Genomic DNA, 24278 nt, shown 5'->3' with positions numbered 1-24278 from the left:
AGGTGATTTATCTCAGTATTTATCAAGGATATCCACATGTCCAAATTCCCACGAATTCATCAGGGCTTGAAGCTTTGATAAAAGCTGAGGTGCACCTTAAGCTTTATACTTTTGTTACAGAGTCTTGCTACTCGTGCTTTCTGATACTAGCTACAGTTCTTCTAGATCAGCTTTGCATTACCAGAGGTATACCAAAGCATAAAATGCACATTGCCTAATACTAGTTTTCCAGCACAGCATGCTTTCCAATTGAAGTCATAGAGAGGAGTAAAAAGATGTTAACAGAAATAAAAAGTCAATGTAAAAGTTTAAAGTTGCCTAAGTAAAAGTCAGAATTGCAAAACATCCACTACAACAAGTCCACAAGTGACACAAAGTGATCAGACTGTGTTCCACTGACACCCCTGAAGCAAAGCAAAGCGAGCAGCATAAGCAGCAAAATCTGGCTCCCCCTTCATTAGGTACGGTGTGACTGGGCTGAGAACTACCAGCACCATTCCAGAAGTTGTCCATAACTGTATAACTGCATTTCTGTGTCTCTGCTATTGCATTCCTAGACCTCTGGGGCTAGAATTCACTCTGCTAGACGATCTAGTGTTTTTTTTTGAAAATTGATGTCTGTCTCTGACCACATTGCTGTAAACGGGTGTAGATGTGAATCCAAACCCTTAGAGGTGGTGGTGTCAGTCTATTTTTACCTTATCTTATCGAGTGTTTTTTATATCTAAGTCTTTCCATTTTGTTGAGAACAGAATTTTAACGCTACTCTCACCTTGTCAAGCGATCCATTCATGATAACTAATAGAAATATTTTCCATGACTAAATGATGCAAACTCACTTAAAGCAAGTTTTTAAAAAGCAAGATCAATTACAACTTTTTACTGAACTGACACCATTCAATATGCTCTCGCCTTAACTAAAATTATTTTGAAATAAGGAAGGTGACTTGGAGATAAAACAAATCTTGAATCTGTTACTCTTCACATTAGATGGTTATCAGAGACACTCACGTTTTCCAGCTTGGTGTCACCTGCCTTTGCAACACAGCTCTTACAGTCCCTGGCCAGAAGCGCAGTTCTAACCCTGCATGCCTACCAGTTTCAGATCTGGGCTACTTTTATTTTTAACAAATTGCAGAGACACATAAAGCCCTTCCTACATTACCACTTCTGACAAAAGCACTATACAGTCAGATGCCTCAATAAGCTCATTTTCTTTCATAAATGCTTTGGGAAAGAAAGGAAGAAAGGAAGAAAGGAAGAAAGGAAGAAAGGAAGAAAGGAAGAAAGGAAGAAAGGAAGAAAGGAAGAAAGGAAGAAAGGAAGAAAGGAAACTTTGCATTGTTGCATCTCCTTCGAAAGAAGACATCTTAGATAGAATTGCTTCCACCAGGCGTGCAGAGAAGCAGGTGGTATCCACAGGTGGCTGTGCTACTCAGCTACAAGCCTCCCCTGGGGAAAAGGGCAACGCAAGCAGCTGCCAGTGCTTTGCTCATCTCCTGGGTGTGTAACTTGAGACCTGTTTAAGGGTGTTCTGGTGACAGAGTTACAAAGAGGCTAAAAAATTCATTTGATAAAGATGGCCGTGACAGCAAAAAGCTGTAGAAGTGTCTAACTTCCTTCCCTTTGAATCCTTAATATTAGGAATGCAGCCAAGAGGGTATCTTACTTACCTACAATACTTGAAGCTAACCACCTTCATCTGTTACACCCTAGGACAATGAGATGCTTTTATATTAGTCGCACTGTAACCTCCCTCTGCTTCCCCGAATTACGGTTCCGTGTCTTTTACACATTCCATTAACAGCTCGGTTCTCTAGAGAAATGTAACCACGGCAGGAGCACTGCAGTACTTAAGACGAGATGTGTTACACAGACGGAGCCCTCCTACTCCTTGCAAATGGTGCGTACTACAAGCATCAGTGAATTGCAGTGCTAATTCCTACAAGGTGAAACCGTTTTCAAGTTTCTATGTGAGCACCTTGCAAAGCAACTCTGTTTTAATTGCAGCAGTAGGAATACATGGATATATTTTGATTGATAATCTAGGTAGCAAAAATCCTACTTTACAGGCAGCCTCTCAAGTAAGTCTCATAGGACATGCTCTAATTCTTGGTGCAGTGATAGGAAACCATCTCCTGACTTTACAGGGAATTGCCTCTAGCCCTTTGAGACCTTTAACCAGTGTCTTACTCCCCTAACAGCACTGTCCAAGCAGTGCCAGTCCTTGATCTGGCTAATGTAAAGAGAAAACCTCCATACTGAGACTGCGCAGTATGCCACAAATTGACTGAAGAGGAAATTAGCAACAGGTGAGTCTATCAAGTAAGAAATGCATGGCTGTCACAGTTACTCCTTCACTTTGGCACAGGAGGAACAACTTCCTTGATTCCTCCTCGTAAGGTTAAAAAAGTTAATATTGAAGTTACATATTTTATTACATTCCAAGGCTATCCAGTTAGTGCAGAATGTTAAATCAAATTATACCAGCTGAATGATATTTAATGTAATGCTCACAGCCTTAGGCTAGTTCGCTTGAACTTTAAATTGTACTAATCTGTTTCAAACCAGTGAAGTATGAAATACATTGTATAAAGAATACATTAATTTAAGAACAGACAATACTATCTCTTTAATTTTTTTTTTAAAGAAAACTTCAATACCTTTCACCTTAAGAAAACATATTTTCATGCACAGATTTCAGTTCTGCACAGAATCCTCCTGAAACATACTGAGAAGCCTGGTGGCATTAGGAAGTTTAGAACAGTCACCATTTTGAGAGTACAAGACACAACTGCTGAGTAATATCTGGGGATATCTAAAAGCAACGCTCAGGATGCCAGGTTACCATTCCTCCCCCATGTTTGAGATCATAGCTTTGCTACTGAAATCAGTGCTGTTACAAAAATATCCGTGGAGCAAGTCACACACATAGGTCAGAACATCACGTTAGAATCACTACCACAGACCATCAAATGAAGTACAGCTCTGGTTGTGTAAATGCCAAGAGCGTCTCAAATATCCAAGTAACTTTGAATTACAGGGCTATCGCCTCTGAAACTCCCTTGAAAACACACAAAGCATGTATAGCTCTCAGCTTAAAGGAATAAAATTAAAAAAAAAAAAAAATCAGAACAAACATTGTAAGTTAACAGGAAAAATAATGGGGACACCATGGCAGTACTGTATTGGAAACAGTTTCCTACTCGTACAAGCACTAATCAGCAAGCACCTTTTCACCTGTCCTAATACTGAATTGTATATTTTTTAAGACTCCATTACAAGCACAGAAGACATTTGCATCTTGCTAGGAGAGGGATTCCCTGAATGTGGTAGCTTTGGAGATCACACCTGTTCAGCTAATTGGACTTCTCATTTCCTTCCTTTTCCATTTAATCAAAATCTCTGCTCCCTGGAAATGCCCAACCTTTTTCGATACAAATTTCCTGCAAAATCTAATGATAGTTTGGCACAATAAATACACTACAGAATGGTTTGTGAAGCAATTGTCCTGAAATTAAGTAAATGTTACACAGACACTTACAGATAGCCACAAGCAGCAGCTACTTCAACAACACAAAGAGAGCATGCTGCTGTGTTTGTGCTCAAGGTAAAGCACAATTTCCTAGAAACCCCTTACCTGTCCTCTGGATAAAGTGTCACTTAGCTGCCCACAAAGTCACTTCTGTCAGGAAGCAGAGGGTTATTAAGCAGAACCACACACACAACGCGCTCCCTGGAATCAGGCTTTGCCGTACTGCAGACAAAAGTGGCTGCACCTTCCACGGGGTACGCGGGGCTGCTCCCCCCTCTTCAGCAAGAAATGCCAACAAATCAGCAGGTCAAAGAGGTGTACTGGCCCACTATGAAGTGTATTGTATTTTTCTCTCGCCTTCCTTCTTGCTTTCACCTTTCTGAGGTTCATTCAGGCCTCTCTTAACTTGCTTTGGTTGTATTTTTCCTGAAGTGGTGAAATAAAAATCCCATAGAGAGAATAAATAGCAGCATCCTACTTCCCTTCTTGCCTGGGTCTTCTCTCAGTCATCAGAATAACCTGGAGCAAGCGTGCAGAAGGGAGGAGTAGAGCTTTTCCAGGCTCAGGCAGCAGCAGGTCTTACACCATTCACTCCCTCAACACACTTTGCAGACCATTCCCTAAGTATTTTTCTTGCCTTACTTCCTCACTGCTACCTCTAAACAACCGTGCTAACTTGTTTTAAGAACCTGTACTTTGCAGACAGCTCATTTAAATATATCATTATTACAGCACCGTGGGTGAAGGGGAGAATAGTCAGAAGCCCCAGAGACTTGCTGTTTGTACGTATGAGAATGATGCAATTTCTGGATCTAAATAGTAATCCAACACAGAATTACAGCATTCAAACAACAGAGTTGACATATTAAGAGATCAGGAGCCAAATTCAGCTATGATGCAATCATGATGCCCGGATGAGGTCCATTATTGTTATCAAAATCTCTAGATATACAAAAAAAAACTAAGAGCTGTTGACATAAAATATGTAGAGTTTGTATGTAAACAATATTGGAGGAAGGAGACAGAAATGTTTGCATAAATATATTTTTTTTATAAGTTCATTAATTTCTGCTGTTTATCCATTGAAACGATCGTTTAAGACGTCAGACTTCATTGCTAAAGGGATGGGCACAAATTTAGAAAGGCCAGCAAGGATCCTAATGTTAGATTTGAGCTCTGTTTCAGTGTGATATGCAGGATAAAACCCTATTGTAGAATGATATGCAGGATAAACCACAGATAAGCTGTTCTCTATGAATTTGAGTTACCAGGTAGTATTGAGCAAGCACTGAAGACCACTTTGTGCTGAACAGACTCCCAGGAAGTTTCATCACATGAGGTATGTGGAGGAGTAGTCTTACACATACATCCTTCCAGGGCTCCACTATTCCTTTCACAGTAGACTACTGCACCTGAACACCACCACAAAAAACACCAGCCCTAGAGAATAACATGCTTAGAGAAGCGTGTATGTTAAGTATGCGTGTGTTCAGTTTGTATACATACACACATTGGAGCCCTGAACAGCTTCAACAGCAGACTTGTACCTTGCTCAAGTGGTCTGCAGCCCTTCATAAGGCAAGTGTTCATTTCCACTCCTGCACTCCCATCAGCAATAGCGAATAGAGAGCAGGCTGGGGAAAACAGAAATTCAAAGGCAGTGGATCCAGTAGTCAGACACAGACACTCGGTCTGGACGTTCCAGCACCATATCCAAAATCAGCTTTTGGGAAAACATTATGGTTATGCCACCAAAGCCCACTCAAGCGTATGCCATTCAAGCCCTACCGTATTGCAGGTCACATTTCTCACATACCACAGCAGTTCCTCTTCTGGTAGTGAAAGCTTCAGCGCTGCACTGAACCCAAGGAATAGTAAGTGGACATCACGGCAGCGACCCCTGTACGGAGTGTTCCAGTGTAAAAGCACAAAGATGTAAATTTGCTGAGTGCCCTCAAGTTTTTAATCCACCTGTATTGCAGCAATCTAATTTGTAAGTGAAAGAGCCGTAGATAATTTGCAGCAATCATCCCTGAAAGTGCAAACTAACCTCTGCACCACGTATAGAAACTGAGTACAAAGACCTTTTGAACATCAAAAGCCTCACCTCACAGTTTTCTTTCAAGGTCTTATAGTCTGGTCAGGCCTAAACAGAAAGAACCCTCAAGCTGGTTGTCTGGGAAATAAATCAATGCAGGTAATTAACAGCCTATTATTATCCTGAGAATTGATTAGCATAAAGAAACAAACATTGGAGCTATCATACACACCACATTTATACTTGCTGTCCACATGTTGCACCTATTCCTCTGTTCTTTTTCCTCCAACAACCATCAGAATAATTATTCTCAGAGAGCATTAGCTACAGCTCAAACTGCAGACATAATTTACACTTCCTTAGAGACCCAATTACAGGTTATAGGAAACAGTTCTGAATACAACCTCCGACTTCACATCTTCGTATTTAGCTATCCCCCCATTGTTTCACTTGCCTTTTGGATCTGGCATCTGAACAACAGTGTGAGAAGGGCTGAGTAACCTTAAATCCATTTTAGGATGACTAAATAAATACATTATGAACAGTTTCCATCCTTGGAATAACCTTTTTACTTCCCGTTTTAGAAACGAAACACATATTTTGTGTTAAGTGGATCTAATTAAAGCAAATTGGTGTTCTCCTTCAGAATTAATAGGAATGATGCATTGCATCACTTACCATATATGATTGCATCAAAACAAGCTTATTTAGGGCCTCTAGATATGACAGTTGTAACACCAGGAAGGACAAATTGTACTCCACTCTAAGCTTCAATACAATTTAAAGAACTCTACAGAAGTGTATTTTTCTTATGTACAGACTTGGTACAAGACAAGGCATTGTGTGCTGGCACCTGGAGGCTCCTCTTTATGCTAGTACACCATGCTCTTAATGCCAAAGCCTAGAGCCACAGGAGTCCAAGCTCAACCTTCTTGAAACAAACCCCTTGAAGGTAACTTTGAAGACAGTAAATGCAAGCATGACCAATGTTTGGCAGAGTTTTGGGTGTCCCTTGCTAACGAGCCATTCACAATTGGGAATCCACAGTTATACACAGCATCTATCTTATAAGATAAACTATACATTTTCAGCTGGAAATGATAGAATGCAGCACGTGGACGCTTGTCAACAGTCACATTTGTTCTCTTTAATAGTCTGGTTTCAGTTTGTCTTACCAGTTCAGTTTGCATTTCTCTCATGTCACATTTCTTGGCATTTAAGTGGGGATCTCGGACCCTTCGCTGTGCATAGAAAGCTAACAAGAAGCAAGTGTGGATGGTTTTTGACTTATGCATGGAATGTGAAAAGAAATTATGCAGTCATTTTCTACGACTTTTATTATCCAAGCTAGAGAAGCACAAAAGGGCAAAGCATGTTTTTAAAATAGTACTTCAGGAAAAAAAAATAGCCCAACATACAAATTCAATACAAAAACATAATACAATTAAATCCACCACTTCCCAAAGCAATTTATAAAGCTGGGCAACTGCTAACTTCATTTTACAACTGTGAAGCACAATGTATGGGTCAGATATACCTAATTCAGTCACAAAATGGAAATACTAGGGTTTAATATCAGTTAGAGTAAATCTGCAAGGTTTTCTAGTACATCTGTTCTCATCTGCCTTGTTCTCAAAGGCCTAATTTGCAATTTAAACAGTGGTTGCCTGTGATTTTTTAAAAAAAAGAAATACAAAACAACAACAAAAAGCCAGCCCTCAAGCTGATACGGTCTTCCAAATTGTGAACTTTTCACAACAGACCTCCACTTCTCTTTCAGCTACTTCTGAAACTATTACATTGGTGATATTGAATGTATTAAAACAACATCGATCGTCAAACATCTAAACGAGAGAAAGAGCTGCAGATAAAGGGTAATTTATTTTTACACATACCCCCAGCTCAGAAAGAAGGCATAGGCACAGTAAACTGGATGAATTTGGTTTTGAATGTTTTCAGTCCTCATTAGGAAGGTCAGGCCCAAGAAGCCAATGCATCACTCAAGAACCAATTGCCTGTGTTTTCATGGTGAGTGGCAACGTACACAGGCAGAATTCGTGCAGTAGCCTGGGAAAATCATTTCAGGAGATTTAGGAATTTTCTGTTTTTCTCATCCCCAGTCTCACTCTTTAAAACTCTTCCTTCCCATGTACGAAGCAGACTAGAAGCAAAAATCATGCAGATCTGTAGAAAAGAATAAAATAGCAATTCTTTTTTCCAAATGAGGAGAGGAGGAAAAAAAAGGAAAGTGACACTGGCCTGCAGAAAAAGAAGTAAAAAACTGAGTAACTTAAAGTCCCCTTTATATTAGAAGCACCTGTAGGAGCCAAATTTCAAAAATTATTTTCTTGTTTCATTTAAATTGCTATCAAACTCTCACTTCTCACAGCTTTGAATAAATTCTGACACGTATGCAGCTTTTCCGTAGGAACTCAGTCTGCCTCAGAGCTTTCATTCAGGGCATACCTTAAGACTGAGATACAGGTATAAAAGTAAGCATCCAACATCAACTACCATCAAATATCCAGACCACTTACCCACAGCTCTTCAGCAATCTTAATACAACAACAACAAACTATTTATGTTGATATACTGCTACTTACACTATGACATATCGAAACCCACAAATTAAAGCATGCATTTGCAGCAAATCTCAGATTGACTCCACGTTCACTTTTTCTATTCTTATATGTTGCTTGAGGAATTCATAGCAAGTGGCAAATGCATTTTACTCACAGACAATATTTCACACCTCATCTGAAGTTGCTTAGCACTTGTTTTATTTACAATTTATCATTGACACAAATGTATAATCATACTGAAAGATAACATTGAAAATTGAGCAGGTATTGTGCCATCTGCACATGCAGATGAGATAAGCAGTGCTTAGCATCATGCCATCAGCAGATTTCACAAACTTATCCTGGCTGACCCATGGTGGTTGCAGTTTCAATCAATGATTTAAGAGACACATAGGTTTTCTCTTTTTGCTGCTCTTGCTGTTCATATATTAATCAAGTCTTTGCACCTGGTGCCTCCCTTCATTTACACTGGGTCATCACTGTTCATTATTTCTTTTCTCAGTCATTTCTCTAATCTTGCTTTTTCCCCATAAAAGTTCCCCACCAACAAGAGAATGAGGAAGTAAATGGAGAAACTTCAAGAATACAGAAATAAACTAGTCTTTGTTCTAATTTGCTCTAGACAAATAATTCCCGATCCCTGCTCAAGTGCTCAAACAACTATCTTATATTTTAATGACTTGTGAGAATCTGTAGCTGCATTTCATCCAATATCACCAAGTGGCAAAACTTCCCTTTTCTGCTTCACAAACATAAACAAGTGGGAGAAAGGAATAGCTTACATGTCAAATGAGGATAAATTAAAGTAATGTAGTGGTTGTTTTATTATAAAGTAAGTACCTCTGTCTGGTATGACCAGGCATTTAAAATTTTGAGGCATTTAATCAAAATGACTGCCTTGCCTTCTGTCTCCTTCATATCACCTGAATATCTTTTTCTGTCTGTACCCTGTCATGAATAGCCTTTCTCCTTTGTCTTGAAGTTATCCCCTTTTCCTTTGCTAGCCTTTCAACAGTGACCTCCTAACACTGTTTCCATTTTTTCCCAAACCTCAACATACCTAGTTTATGTTCTCTTGTCAGATTATCATCACCTCAGGGAAAGTATCTTCTCTTCCTACATGTTTCTAAAATTTGCTTTGGAAGAGATAATGAATGATGCCACTTATTCATCTGGAGTTCAAAGCCTGTGAAAATACCAGTCATCTACGTGCCTTTGCTCTTCTTATAAATTAGTAATGAGTCTGGAATGTTTCCCTATGGTAATTAAGCCTCATTCATTTAAAGTGACTGCATTCTGTGATTTAAGTCCTATTCCAGAAGATGTTACATATTTTCTATGAACATCATTACAAAAACCTGTGCAAATAACTTCAAGATTTCAAGAGCCACAGTCTCAAAATGCTTCTTGTTCTCACTAGCTTTAGTCAGCTTGTTAGGGTGAGTTACAGTACGTCCTATAGTTGTAAGTATTCAGATAGGGTGAAACCACATTTATGATGAGAAAAAAGGAAGGCACCAGGAGTTTCAGTGCACCACAAGAGTCATATTCTAATAAAAATTCCTACATGCTCCTTTAGGATTTATTCATTTTTTAAGCAAAGCAAATATCCACAATGTCACACTTGGTAAATGCAACCAAGACCATTCTGGAAAATGTAAAGGTTGCCTGACTGTGGCATTTCTATTCAAAGCATTGCTGTTGACTGGAAAACATCCTGAAGGAGGCTTGTTCTCAACCCACCCTTTGCTCATACAAATCTGCATTCTCCTAGTTTGTTCTTTTCAAGTAGTGCGTTAGAGGAGCAGGCTACAAGAAGTGTTCCCAATACATCTATTTTCATAATATTGTTTTACAAACAGCATAAGCCAAACAGATTCTTAAACATTACCTTCATATAGAACTTCATATCCAGTGGGAATACAGCTATATCCTTGAATCAGATCTGGAAGACAGTCCTTACAGAAGGAATGAAGGCAAGGTAGCATTCTGGGGTCTCTCTTGCCCAGATCCCGTTTGCATACCAAGCAATTCCTCAGCAGATCCAGAGTCCCCACTGCCGTTGGCTGAAATTTGACATCAAAAACGTGGAGAGTCACAAAATGGCTCATGACAACCCCTTCACTTAACAATACACTTGATCGCTCAAGCACAAACTAGAAGGCAACAGCGGGATGCACGTTCTCAGAAACAACATTTACTTAGCCCTTTTGAAGAAAGAGGAAGTCCCTTGCAGCTGAAAATCACATACCCATTTAAAAAAAAAAAAAAAAAAAAAAAAGAATATCTTTGCAGATTGTTGTGCAGGAAAGTGTGGTTTAAGGTTTACAAACCATGATCCCATTATCTCTCTTTAGTACTTGCAACTTTTGTTTAAAAAGAAAAAAAGAAAAAAAAAAAAGAAAAAAAGAAAAAAGAATAAATAATCTATTCTATTGATCTACTTACAAAGCTGTTACCAGCCTGAATTGTCACACGCTGTACATTTCCTGGCAGAAGCACTGAAACTGTGCAATAAAAATGATGCTTTTATAATTTCACCACAATATTTTATAGCTTGCAGGTAAAGAAAATAATGGTAAGTATAACTGATCATTACCTCCATCATTTCAGCAACACCCATTAGAAAGCTGCCTTGAGAAATGTAAAATATCTTCTCCTAATCTTCTTCACAGAAATGCAATAAAATGCACTTCACAGTGCTCAAATTTCACCTGTCAAGATGACCACAGATCAAATTATGGACCAAGTCAGAATTTTCTACATGCAGAACAGCATTCCCCCTGCCAACCTAAGCTCCCCAAGGTAAATTGAGTATTTTGCAGTTCATGTTCTATCCTTGATTCTGAAATTTAGAGAGATGTCAATCAGGCACAGCCTGCAAAGGGAAACTTTTGCAAGTTGCATCAAGGAAAAGTACATACAAAAAGTATGTACATACTTTTACATAAAAATACAAAAAGTTGCATTTTGCAAGGAAAAGTACATACGGTCTCATCCCTCCAGGAATCACCCTTTCAGCTGACTGAACCTCCTTCCTGGGGCCACAATCCCATGTAGCTGCCACTCTGTTGGCACGGTGGCCTTGCCACCAGCAGTACGTTACTTGCAGCTATCTTCAGATTTCCCCATCACAGAACAGCAACTCTAATCCCAGAGATATGTATTCCCTTGGAGGATTCCATCTCAAGGCATATTCCAATTGAAATGTTTAACAGACAGATCTTTTTCTACAATGAAACAAAATTGTGAAGGTCTCAGAAGTTCACAACCAGCCTTCTGTGTTTGTTGCATCCTGAAGTCATTGCTATTTAAGAAAAATTGGACTTTATGTTGAAGTCACCATAATACCTCACACCCAAAGCCCACTTCTAAGAACCAATGAAAATAAGTAGATATCCATCAATTTTACTGAATTCACTTCAACAGATTCAAATATACCACTAAAACTTGTGACTGGAATTTCAAAACTACAGGTCCCTTTGGAAAAAAAAGCTGTGGTAGTTGTACCTGTATTTTAAACAGTAAACATTATGAAAGTGTTTATTGTATGAGCTCACTTTTTACAGTTCATCTTCATCAACCATCTTTCGGAGACGAATGTGATTAGGGAAGCACAGCTTTTCAGCTTGCACCATCTCCTTTGTTTCTTGCGAGTGCCGTTGCTAAGCAAACAGACCAGAACCTGCAAAAACATGTCATGTCTGCGATAGGAAGTTGAGGTCTTAGGCTACCGCATCGTTCAGTCTGAGAAACCACAGCCCAGGACCAAAGCACAGAGAATCAGTGCAAACACAAAGCCAAATATTGGGAAATGCTCTATCACCATAAAGGCCAAACCTGTCTGGATGAGCCAGAAGCAGGTTACCATACATTTTAATCTATGCTTTTTGCAGAACGTGTGAAACTACGTGCAAGTTTTTTGGTAGGAGGGGGAAGGATGAGGGAGAGATAAAGTGCTACTTTCCTGCTGAGACAGGTATGCAAAGCAGCAGTCAGGCAACTACATCACTAGTGACTTGGCTGGGCTGGTGGGAAACACCAAGTCCAGCAGCTGCAATTACAAAGCAAATAACTGCATCTGGAGGGATGTGGTGAGGGTGAAGAGGCAGGACACAGGACAGAAATGGATGAAGATGGGGTTGGTGAGCAGGGGGAGGCAGCTGGCAGGCAGCCACACCTGAAACAGGGAGAAAAGCCCCTAGCATTTCGCCTATCAGCTCAAGGAGGAAAAACGAAAGGTGCTGCACAGTGTTGGGGGAGCTGCTGCAGGACCAAAAGATCAATGACAGCCCCTGGAGGGCAACAGCCACAGCAAACAAATCAAAGGGAAGCAGCCAGGTATCACAGGACTGAAACTCCCAGTGAAGCACCTATGCATTTCACACAGGAGGAGTTTGTAACAGGTATATTCCCATAGCTATATTATTTTAGGGATAAAATCCCTATGCAAGACTTTCAATTTTCAGCATTCTGTTCTCTCAGACCTAATCAGGTGATTTTTTGTATCTTCTTCTTTCAATTAAACACAGATATTGCTACAGCAATTCGAAATGTTGTAACAAACTTTGCAAGCTCCACCTAGAATTCCTTCTCGAATTACTTTATTAGCAGCAGCCCCTTTTGTCCTTTGAGGAAAAAACAGAGAGTGAACGTGCTGGACAAGCCCTCACAGCAGCTTCTTGTTGGGGGTCTGTGGAGCTCAGCCAAGGCAGCAGTGTGAGGCAAAACCCGCCTGCCTGATTAACCAGGCTCCATGCCTCACGTCCCCAGTTCCCGAAGTAACTGTTTCAAAACAATAAGGGGGTGGAGGGGAATAAAAATCAGCGACAAAGCAAAACGCTGCGTGTGATTTCTGATCTTAAACCATCACCAAATCGGGGCTCCGATCCCAAACGCTTGATGACTTCGCACACAAATACGAGGCGAGCCGGTGGGCGAAATTAGCCCGGTTAACGAAAGCAGGCAGTAAATGCAGTGAAATTGCGATTTACTCGGCCCTCGGCAGCACTCTCCGGCTCTGCGGGGACCGGCTGGGAAGCGAACCCGAACCCGGAGCGACGCGCGGCCACAGGCGGCCACCGCCGCCCGCCCCAGCCCCTCAGCGCCGCCCAACGGCCGCGACCGAGAGCTGCGGGCGGGACCAGGGCGCCCGCCTCAGCAAGATGGCGGCGGGCACGGGCGGAGCGAGGGAGCCCGGCAAACTTCTGAGTACAGCTGCACAAAATGTCCAAGAGTTACTTACAGCGTTAACATATTAGAACATTACGCTCCAAAGAGTTGAGAGCAGCGTCTGCTGTGTGCGTTAGCCACGTGGAATCGCTTGCTGATTGTGTGCACTGGGTGCTCCTGTGTGAATCAAGCTTACCGCCGTCACTGGGGTCCGGTCTTTTACAGTTGTTACCCGTCTTGCAGCCCCATCCTCAGCTGCTTGAAATAACCAGAAGCTGGACCTGACACAGCCTGTAGTCCCCTTGGGAGGCATTTTTCAGCTCCTCCCCACACTGTACCTGATGGAGTCTACCATAAACGTAGACTCCATCTATCATAGACTCCAGTCTGCAGGAGTGGACCAAGGCAACTTGTAAACACCAGTGAACACTTGTATTTCATCGGGCTTTAACCTTTGACAGCAGTTCAGTAGTGTAATGCATTAGGATAAAGGCATCCTAGCACTCACCCAGATATTGATCTTAAAAACCTCAGTATTTTACAAACTTTAATGCAATGTGTCAACTCTACCCTAAAAGCCCTGAAATAATCCATGCCAAACACTAGGTTAAGAGTTCATTAACTGGGATTGTACCAGGTGTACTAGAAGGTAATTTGTAGCATCTAGGGATACTTTAAGACTTATAATGCTGAGCATTATAGTAAGTTTGATTTTAACCACCATATAAGGATTCTGCTTTGGCATACCTGGCCAACCCTTGCATTGGCAACCAAATTCCTATTTTGACATTACAACAATGCAAATGTTTTATAAAATCATTTTAAATATGTACAGAAATTCACATAGTGCAGCTCTACAGCTGTGCCATTGCTTTTCATTGCCTGTATACATGTTTGAAGCTACCTGGTACCATTTGTCCCACAAATGCAACTTCAGAAATTATACGTCCTACACTTGAAAAGGAGGTTAGTCGATTGCAAAAGCGAAGTCACATGAGTTGTGTCATTGAGCAAGGCAGGCTTGGTGCCACAACCACTTCCCTGGGGAGCCTGTCCCAATGCCTGACCACTCACTCGGTGAAGAACCTTTTTCTAATACCCACCCTGAATTGCTCCTGAGGCAGCTTCATACTGTTCCCTCAGGTCCTACCGCTGGTCACCAGAGAGCATCACCAACTGGAGGAGTTGCACAAACAGAGGAAGAACCTATGTACATTGCTACGTTGCAAAGATAAAGCAGCAAGGTATCTCCTCTTCACATGGAAGACACTGCTGCAGCCAGGCAGTTTCAAATCGTAGCAAGCACCAGCCAAACCAGTGATCGGAAACAGACAGAAATCACTAAATCACAAGACTGAAGTCAGGACAGTGTGTGAACAAGTCAAAAAATTCTATCAAGCAACACATTTTATACATTGTCTTTATTCAAAACTTCAAATAAAACAATGGCCTTTATGCCACAAGCACACAGGCACCTCCAACTTCTTTGATCTTCTCCTCTGCTCTTCTACTGAAGAACTTTGCTTTCACAATTACAGGCTGCTTGGGCAGTTTGCCCTTGCCCAGGACTTTGTAGTATCCCTAGAAAGATTAAAAAAAAAAAAACAAACCACATTATGTGTTTATAATCAGCTTAAAGGCTCCTACATTCACACCTGTCTTTTAGCACACACCAGTAAAAAACAAAACCATCATCACCACCGCTGACCTCATTCATTGTCCATCTCCAATACAAGACTGGTATGAATGGAAAAAAATATCCCACGTGATCTAGTGGCGCTGCATTCACTCAGAGAAGTGGAAACTATAAAGTAAATTGAAGGTTTTGGTAACAGAATGTTGGAAGCTGTAATATTCCCAGTACTACATACAGAAAACACCGAGGTCTTGTAAAGAAGCTGCCAACCACTTCCCACAGCACAGAGCAGCTGGCTGCATTTCTGCAACAAACTACTGACTACCCACTTGCGTCTGGCCCACGCTCTGTACCTGCTGGACATCCTGGTATTTCTGAAGAGAGCAGAAGGCTCTTCTGCACATCTTAAAAGTAAAACTGAAGAGTGCCAATGCACCTGTGTGGTTTATTCTACTCTGCAAGCTGTCACAGCAATAGTTCCCCTCCCCCATCATTTCACTCCTGTCCTTTGCATAAAAAGGACAACCACGGCACAAGACCCATTAATACTACAGCCTTTAAAGTCACAGCTTGTTAGAAGAGGTGTGACTGGACAGCAGAGGTATTTGGTACATGAAACATACCTACTTGGTACGTTAGTTTCACTACCCCCTTGACAGACTAGTTAGTGTCACTGATTTGGTGGCTGACTGAGATATGAAGCATCTCAGCCAGTGAATGTGGATCAGAAGTTTAATGTCCGAGAACGATAGCACACCAGAACAATCGCAAGTGTAAAGATGTGACTCTATTCTCGGAACTAGAAGTGACTTTATAGAAGTGAGAATAGCTCTATCATGTTTTCATACCTACTTCTGGTGATATTTTGAACAAGTAATTTTTCACCACCTTTCAAAAATAAGTCATTTTTACAGGAAAAAAACATAATGTCAGTACTAGCTTAACTACTGATATGCTAAGATACATGAATTTGTACTGAGAAGTCTGCAAATAAGCTGCAGTGCATGAGTATCTATAGCTTACCATTTTGTTACTTGGATGTGCAAAGCTAAGTTACACTTCAAGTGAGCAGAAACTGCAGATTTGAATCTGAACAGAAACTTACTGAGCGCACAACATCGATGACTGGGGCCAGTCCAGCCTGGTTTTTTGCGTAATTGAGCCTTGTCTGTTCAGTAACAAGGGTCCACAGTTTATCCAAATTGACTGTAGGACAGAACTTTTGGTTTTTCTTCAAGTGATAGTGTCTCATGCCTACTTTTCCAAAGTAGCCAGGGTGACTGTGAAAGAAAACACATTCCTCATTAGGTTACATCTCTAATTCATCCTAAACAGGTGGGACTACAAATCAACACTGATACAACATCTTACTTACTCAAAGCAATCAAAAGTAAAGTTTTATCTTACTTTCACATTACACGTTTATTTCTTTAATACATGTGGTATCTAAGTGTAATAACCATTGCTATGCAAAGCAAGGGCCCTTTAAGCATCTGTTCTCCCTTGAACTCACAACTTAATCCTCCTCATGGTGAGTGTGGTCCAATCCTGCATTTTCTGAGCAAAACCAACTCAGTGCAAGATTGTACTGCAAGAAGAGCTTCAGAGCTCCTGTCACTAACCCGGTGACTGACTGAGTCAACAACGGCCACAGCCAGTGAATAAAGATTAGTGGTTACTTTCCGAGTACTCTAGCACACCAGGACAACAGGCAGTGTTCAGATGTGACTCTAGTCTCGGCGGAGAAACAAGCCTTGCCTCTACGGCATGCAGCTAAGTAGAATGTAGTTTTGATTAATACAATGCTTCAGATTTCCCTAACATTTTGTGGGCACATCTGTTAGTATGGACAACAGTGTAACTGGCAAGCTTGGTCAAGTTTACTGCAGTGATCTCTCAAAGATGCTTGGCTTAAGAAAAAAAGGCCCCTAAGCTTAGAGAAAATGGGGACACAAGTTGATTTCAGCTATTAAGCTTTCACGTTAGAGAAAAAGATACATGGGATTGTAGGGAAGTTTGATGGTTCACATAAAATTTAGTTGTTTCTGCTTCAGCAACATGCACTTTGCTAGCACATATTTAAAATGTTAGCTTACTATTTATCAAAGTTAATCCTGTGATGGTGCATACCACCAGCATTACCACGGCCTCCAGGATGTTTCCTGTGTTTGCCTAAAAAGAAGAAGAACAAAGTTGGTTAGACTAAGAATATCACATGTAATACTTGATCTTAGGAACGCAGGGTCAACTTAAGCTAATTAATCTGATGATAGCAATCCTAGCCTTCTGCATTTATATCAGTTCAGCGAGCTAAGCCAACTAAAGACTAACCCTAGACAAGAAGAAGAAAAAAAAACCTGTCTTTAGCACATGTAAATATGAGAAGACACCAGTGGCAGCACAAGCGAGCTGACAAGCACAGGCAGGAAGGGCCAGAGTTTACAGTGGCACAGCATCAGCCCGCAAGCTCAAAATGTCGCCCAGCCACGTTCTCAGGCAGCACCTACCGCCCAAGCACTACCCGAGCTAACTCACAAACCCCGTCCGACAGGGACGGGCAACATCTCAGCGCAGCATTTGGGGCACCCCCCCGCGGCGCAGCCCCCCCCCCGCACAGGCCGCAGCCCTCGGAGCTGCTCGCCGGGCCCGCGCAGGCCCCGCACCCGGCCTCCCCTGCCCGCCCGCGGGCCTTGCGGAGCCGCAGCCCCCGCTTACCGATGCGGCCGTGCCCGTGGCTGACGTGTCCCCGCAGCTTCCTCGTCTTCCTCAGCCGGGAAGGCTGCGGGCAAGCGGCAGAGATGAGCGCGGCGCCACACGCCCCCCCCCCCCCTACCCCCCACCTCCCCACGGCGCCGCCACGGCCCGCAGCGCCCCGCGAGGCCCCAGCGGCCGCCCCGAGCCGCCCTCAGCGCCCCGAGGCTGGAGGAGCCCCCGCCGGCGCCGCCATCGCCACCCCCGGCCCCGGTCCCGGCCCGGCCCGGCCCGGCCCGCACCCACCATGCTGCCGCCGCGCGCGACGGAACGGAAAGGAGGCCGCGATCGCGAGAGCGGGGGAAGGCACCGCCGCCCGCGGGGAACTCTCGCGAGACTTCGCTGAGGCTCCTCCTCCCTCCCCCCTCCCCGCCTCCTCCTGAGGGGGTGTGGGGGAGGCTGTGCCCCTAAACGCCACAGTGACAGTTCCTGGGCAACTCGAAGCGAGTGTTGCCCGCGTGGTTGTTTATTTAAACAACCTTAAGGCCTTAGAAACGCGGTTGTCGCCCTGAGTGGTGCGCTCCCCTGACTGCGAAGCCATGCTGACGGGCAATTTATCGCTCAAAAGCTCCCTGCTTAGGTTTTTACAGTGCAGATGGAGGAAAACAGCTTCGGTGTGGGAGATGTGTTCTCCACACCACATTCTCTTAACGCATGCATCCCGTGTCTCTCTCACATTCCTAACAACTCTTTTCATGTCAACGCTACCATCAGCCAACGATGACGTTTTATCAATCATTTTCTCAAAAGGAACATGTATTTACACACAGATTTACTGTTGTTTATGAAATAGCCGGCATCCACCTGCACAAGTGAAGGCTATTGCTTCTGCTCTGAAGAACTACATCTGGGAGTCATTCCGTAGCTTATAACATACTACAGCATAAAACCTGTAGAAATTAACATTTGTGATTACACAAATGCTAAATGTTTAATGTAAATTGTGATTACATTTCAGTTGATCAGAAGTGCTTGATATTCTACAGATGCTTCTTTTCATGTACACTTAAGCTTTGGTATATACTGGAGTGTAAGGGAGGTAAGGTAAAAAGGAAATGACTTCACCTTTTTAGTGAAAAAACCCTCAATTTTGTTCTATGAGGCTGATAGCAAACCAGAACCACTGCCAGGTTAGGAATTGCGCAAGCCTCAATGCCAGTTCAACTACACGAAGAAGTCACACTGCAAAGAAGAAAAATACAGTGCTCTTTTTTCTTTAAAAAGAAAGCTCATTTTCATTAGTCATCAGACTTGGAAGAATATTCAAGTATTTTCTATTTTCTTCTTCAGGCTAAGGAAAAGCTAATAGAATCTCTTAACAGCATTTATGTTACCAGATTAAAGATGAATGTGGTACTTGGGTAGCACTTGCTGCTGTGCAGAGGGCCATGGCAAGCTAATCATTCCTGTCCTGCTGAAGAGCATTCACCACCATGCAAGCACCACCTGAACCAGACTGCAGTTAATGCAAAAGAAAAGCAGATTGTCATAGACTGCAGCTGATTAGCTCATCAGAAATTTAAGCAAAATATTTGCCTGCTACAAGCTCTTCTTATTCTACTTGGATCATTTAACCAAATTAAATGTAAAAACATATGTAGCATAAAAGCAATGTGAAAATATCACAGTTCAGGATCAATTATCTATGATACAAAATTTGCTGCTAACCCGTGTGAAGAAGAAAAAAGGAAAAATGTTTTAAGAGATGCTTCTGTTAGGATAAAATTAACAAAATGGTGGTATAAAATGCCATGTCTCAGCTCTAATAAAAAGTGTTAAGTAGAAGGAAAACCAAGTTGTATCATGAAATAGTAAACCTACTGAGAGGCAGTTTCATAATAACCTTGTTTTTTGTTTGTTTTTTTTTGTATTTTAATTGCAAATTCACGTTCACAAGTTTCTCTGTTTTTTGTACCCACTCAAAATCAGAAGTCTGCAGAGGTTTGCAAAGAATATAAACAAACAGGTGTATTTACATAGTTTATTAGGAACCATACATACATACATTAGGAAAGGATGAACTGTACCTATTCGTTGCAGCTTGCATGTCAAAGAACGGAGATCTCCTCACGGTTAGCAGTCTTAGTGCAGAATGGATTACAAGTAGTTTACTGACCAGAGTTCAAACGGAGTGGAAGTTTTGTATTGTGAACCAAGTACCTCATTATCAAGTTACTTTGTTATTTCTTTCTTTTAAAATTAATTAGAAGAAAAATCAGGAAAAAAAATACCAACTCTGCCACATGAAAACAGCCCCCGCGCATACAACCTCTCCCACGTACCCCAGAGCTCATTCATTACCGCAGTACTCAGGCATCAGTGTAGTTCTCACAAACATTCCCTGAAGTCAGTGGTTCTGCTGAGACAGTCAGCTGCACATAATCAGCTATTCATTTTTGCACCAAGCATAACTCATTTCATACTAAAGAAAAAAAAAGCACCTGTTATTCTCAGGAATATACAAATATTTACCACAGTTTTTCTTGCTCATTACAAAATCAGTTACAAAAGCTTACAGCACATTATTTACAAATTCCATCCAAATACATAAAGGAGTCATCGTCTGACACACTGTAACAGCATCGGTAGTCACTCAAAGCTGCGGTCAGCTTTTTTCATTCTCCTCCCACATCAAAATTTGGAGTTGCAGGGGTCTCGAGGACAGTGTCATAAATAGTCTTTGGGTTGATGTTTCAGCAGAAAGGGTTTAATTCTTCTTGTGAAGGAACTTCATTTTATTTCCTAAAGAAAACACACCATCGGTCACTAGAATATACTGAAAAAGCCAAGTGCAATCAAAAATCCCATAACAAATGGGTCTGATTTGTACTGTAGTTGCTATAGTGACTCTTTTACTGAATACCGGCAGAGACAGCCAACTGGCAGTCTTCGGCAGCCAACCTTCTTATTTTTTCTTCCTCCTCAATTATGCAATTGTGTTTTCTGTGCTTTTTCTCCCCAAATGAAGACATTCACAGAGGTCATAATTAAATCTGCTTTTTGTCAGGTTTAAGTACGTTTTCACTTTTTCCTTTTGATACTTCCTATCACCAAAACCACCAGTTGATCATCTCGTTTCACCCCAGGCAAGGCTCTTTTGGATTTAAACAACAAACAACCACCACCAGACATGCAAACCCCTTTCAGAAACACCGGTAAAGATTGTCCTCACCGAGGCCTCGCAGAAACTTGTTTACTCCGCTCTGCTCGGTGTCCGGCAGCTCTTCCAAATACTGCTCAACCCTCTGCTCGAAGAGACCTGCGGGACAGGGGGGAAGATGGGGCTGGGCAGAGCATGGGGCAGCACAACCCGCATCCCCCTGCATTCCCCCACATCCCCCTGCTGCTCGTCGCCTGCACAGCTCCACGGCAACAGCACTGCTGTGGCTCGAGCAGGTTTGCCTCCAAGTGATTTAAGGTGCTCAGCCGTGGATTCTCCTGGTTAAAGCCTTTGCGCAGTCGCTACTATTTAGCCCCATGAGAGGCAGGTAACACACTTCTGGAGGCTTCTCAGCTACCCAGAATTTGCTAGGCTCCGACAGCAAATGCAGATGCAAACTGTTGGATCAGCGTGAAACATGCGCGATCTGTATCGCAGCAAAGGACATCGCCCTTACCTTTTGCCCTGCATTTTCTTAGCTCTCTGTCCTGGATGAAACCAGCAAACATTTGGGATTCCATGAACACTTCCAGGAAGCGCCGGATACTCTTAGAGGCCACAGATTTACGGAAAGCCTCCCTTTGGAAGACACGCTCTCCTTTTTCATTCTGGGTTAGGAACAGGGAATAATGGCCAATGGTCTCCACAAAGAATCGGATAAAAACCTCAGACACTAATCCATTCAGGGTGTTACATTCTGCAAAACAAGGCAGCAGTAAGACACCAAAATCAGCTGCTCCCAGATCTGTCAGTTTGTTTTGTCATCCCCCCCTGAGCCAGGTACTGTCATCTAGCAGTTTACTGATGCTAATAACTGAAAGGAGTTGTACCAAATCCTTTGCGGCCATGGATATGTGTCAGATAGGGAAAAATGTAACAGCTTTACAATCAAGAGTGCCAGCCTACAAAACTGACGTTGTGTAACCAAAAATCAAGAAGAAATACAAATCCTCATGAGACAGCTCAGGAAATGAAAAATTAAGTGGGTGCCTCATCAAAATTATACCTCTTACTTTAAATCTGAATAAGTGTTTTCTTAAAAAACTTCTGTATGACTGCGAATTAAAATGTTTGCTCTGGGGATAATGAACCTATACCCAAACAGATCAAAAAGGGTGTGTTATAGAATTTAGGTTTTCATCACTTCTGAGATGTTAAAATAATTTTACATATGTAAAGCAAAGATGAGTAGAAATACATTTCAAAAACTGAATAGAGGCCCATTGCATACCATTTAACCACAGTCAGTTAAATTCGCCCTGGGCTCTTTTTACAGTTGTTGGTGGGAAATATGAACCTTCCAAGGCAATTCAGCCCCTCTAGTACAGAAACCATCCCCTGGAGGTACCTGCTTCCCTCCCCTGAATATATCAAGAGTCAACAGCAACGCTGAATTCAGACACACTTCTAAACATGCATAGTTATCTGGATTGAACCAGGGCCAAGTTAACTGCAGAACTCTTTCTGAGTAAAGGCTTAAAAGTGCTCATGTGCGTGTCAGTTGCAAAGAAACCAAAACAGACTGCTGATAATGTATTGCTGTGCGTTGATGTCATCAGCCCCATTCCATGTGTGCAGAGATTATCTTTGATACTGCAAAAGGTATCTGAGTACTAAAATCTTTCTTCCTCCTCAGTCAGAATACTACCCCCATGTCTGTTAACAATGAGCCCGTTTCCAAATGAACTTACCATCATCTGAGTCACTATCTGAGTCCTGATTTATCAGTTCGTTCTTTCTCTCTAGAGCCTGCTCCAGAGCAGCTTGCAGTTTTCTAGGTAACAGCGTGTCTTCATCATCCATCTGACAGAGGAAAAAAAAGTCTTTAGATCACATTCATCACGTAACAGCAACTATAGTACGTACTTTTGCACAGCTTAAAATTCAGAAGAAAAGCATTTTGTATCAGCTAGCTACTGTCATGTCTACGTAAATGAAATAATAAAAACATATGTGCAGCTATCATGTATTTCTAAACAAAATTTCTTGTTACTCTTAAAGTCAGAAAAGATCATTCAAAGAGCAAAATAATCCAAAGACCAAGGCAAACATATAAACTTGGAATCAGCTCTTTACATGCCAAAGAGTCCAAATAGTTGTTTTTACTAAATAAACACCATGCAAAACCTAGCTACATGTATACACAGCTGCTTGGTACTTGATTCTACTTATATTCTAGCATATCTTGTTTTCTGGGATTTTGCCCCACTGCTCTCTTCAACTTATCTAAAGCTTATTCAGCAAAAGCAAGCGGACACGAGAATCGTAGCAGTGCACCCACTACTCACCAGTCGTGTCTTCCAGAGATACAAGGAAATTTACTCACCTAACCTGCAGATAGATACTTTTGAAGTTATCTAGTGCCATGTTACTACAGGAGATGGTGATCCTTCCTCTCCCTGCTCACAAGGCTCCTGCTTCTGCTACCACACTACTATTCTTTACCTCTCCTCTCTCTCAGAGACTTCCCTGCAATTGCTGTCCTTTTCACCCTCTAACAGTGTGAGTTTTCTTGCTAACATGATATTGTTATATTTGGATGCTTTCCTTACACTGCAAACACAGTTCTTGATTTCTTCTGACATTTACGGCCTCAATCCCTGTTGGATAACTGAGGAGAGTAGTGCTAATTTGCAACTGACACAGAAAATGGGCATTTTTTTCCTAGTGTCTTGCCTACTGCACAGTTCCTTCCACATATCTCTAATTAATAATAATAATTAAAAACAAAGAAACAAACAAACAGCAAATAAACCTAGTAATACAATAGGACTAAACAGGTTGCTAAGCTGTGTGGCAACACTGCAAGCTGTACTTTACCTGTCTGATGAATCGATCAGATCCCAGGTTAACCATCAAAGCCTGAGGAAATAAAACATTACAGTGAAATATGTATTAAGAGACAGAAAACATTTGTGTCTGCTTTTTAATGGAGAAAGATCATCTGAATGGTCCCAAGCCTCAACATGAATCAAATTCCTGCTATGAAAACAACAGGTTGATGAAGTTCTTTCTGTAGAGCTTAAATTCTAATTTATCATCATTATATACCACAGATCTAGTATAACGGATCTCTAAATATGTTAAAAAAAAAAAAAAAAGTTAAAAGGATTAGGCAGTGGGTTTTTTTCCTCACACTTAATGCAAGTATGGATGACAAGTAATTCAGAGGGCTTCAGAGAAAATGGTACTGTCTTAAGCAGCAGGACTTTTGAAGTGCAAGGGTGTGAAATGTTGATGTTAATGAAGCTCTGATGCTGCAAGAAGGAGCTGGGAAGATGTGGGAGAGCAATGTTAGGAGAGTGGGAAGAAAACAACAGAGATTTACAAGGACCTGATGCACACAATATATTGAAAGTGGGCACAAAAAGATAATTTCATAGAAAAATGACAGGAAAAGAGAA

The 24278-nt window shown here is 41.7% G+C and overlaps 3 protein-coding genes across 5 annotated transcripts in view; all 3 read right to left on the bottom strand.

Moving 5' to 3' along the window:
- The window catches only part of TRIM66 (tripartite motif containing 66), a gene marked incomplete at both ends in the record, with an annotated part of 43317 nt that extends 33051 nt beyond the window's left edge, over positions 1 to 10266 (bottom strand). The window contains one exon of the mRNA XM_084287371.1: positions 10047 to 10266. Within this exon, the coding sequence (XP_084143497.1) occupies positions 10047 to 10266 (220 nt within the window). The remainder of the gene's footprint in view (positions 1 to 10046) is intronic.
- Positions 10267 to 14729: 4463 nt separating this feature from the next.
- RPL27A (ribosomal protein L27a) lies at positions 14730 to 18041 on the bottom strand. The gene is made up of 5 exons (XM_084287010.1): positions 17961 to 18041; positions 17679 to 17742; positions 17060 to 17135; positions 16069 to 16243; positions 14730 to 14908 (listed from the first exon to the last, which is right to left on the bottom strand). The coding sequence occupies exons 1-5, from the start codon at positions 17961 to 17963 to the stop codon at positions 14780 to 14782; spliced, it is 447 nt and encodes a 148-aa protein (XP_084143136.1). The 5' UTR covers positions 17964 to 18041; the 3' UTR covers positions 14730 to 14779.
- Positions 18042 to 20332: 2291 nt separating this feature from the next.
- DENND2B (DENN domain containing 2B) overlaps positions 20333 to 24278 on the bottom strand; it is a 61483-nt gene continuing 57537 nt past the window's right edge. For all 3 annotated transcript variants that reach the window (XM_084286976.1, XM_084286977.1, XM_084286978.1), the window contains 5 exons: positions 23695 to 23736; positions 22566 to 22677; positions 21332 to 21571; positions 20887 to 20973; positions 20333 to 20456 (listed from right to left, as the gene is read on the bottom strand). In XM_084286976.1, coding sequence (XP_084143102.1) covers positions 20422 to 20456; positions 20887 to 20973; positions 21332 to 21571; positions 22566 to 22677; positions 23695 to 23736 — 516 coding nt within the window. In that variant the 3' untranslated portion in view covers positions 20333 to 20421. The remainder of the gene's footprint in view (positions 20457 to 20886; positions 20974 to 21331; positions 21572 to 22565; positions 22678 to 23694; positions 23737 to 24278) is intronic.

The sequence above is a fragment of the Netta rufina genome, assembly GCF_964035555.1.
Source record: "Netta rufina genome assembly, chromosome: 5".
Taxonomy (NCBI): domain Eukaryota; kingdom Metazoa; phylum Chordata; class Aves; order Anseriformes; family Anatidae; genus Netta; species Netta rufina.
Note: the sequence above shows the minus strand (reverse complement) of the source record. Positions and strands in the feature narration are given on the sequence as shown.

Coding starts and splice junctions, on each gene's coding strand:
- RPL27A (XM_084287010.1), bottom strand. Junction 17,136..17,678: donor CCACGGGCACGGCCGCATCG/GTAAGCGGGGGC, acceptor TCTTCTTTTTAG/GCAAACACAGGAAACATCCT. Junction 16,244..17,059: donor AGGATTAACTTTGATAAATA/GTAAGCTAACAT, acceptor TTTCTTTCACAG/TCACCCTGGCTACTTTGGAA.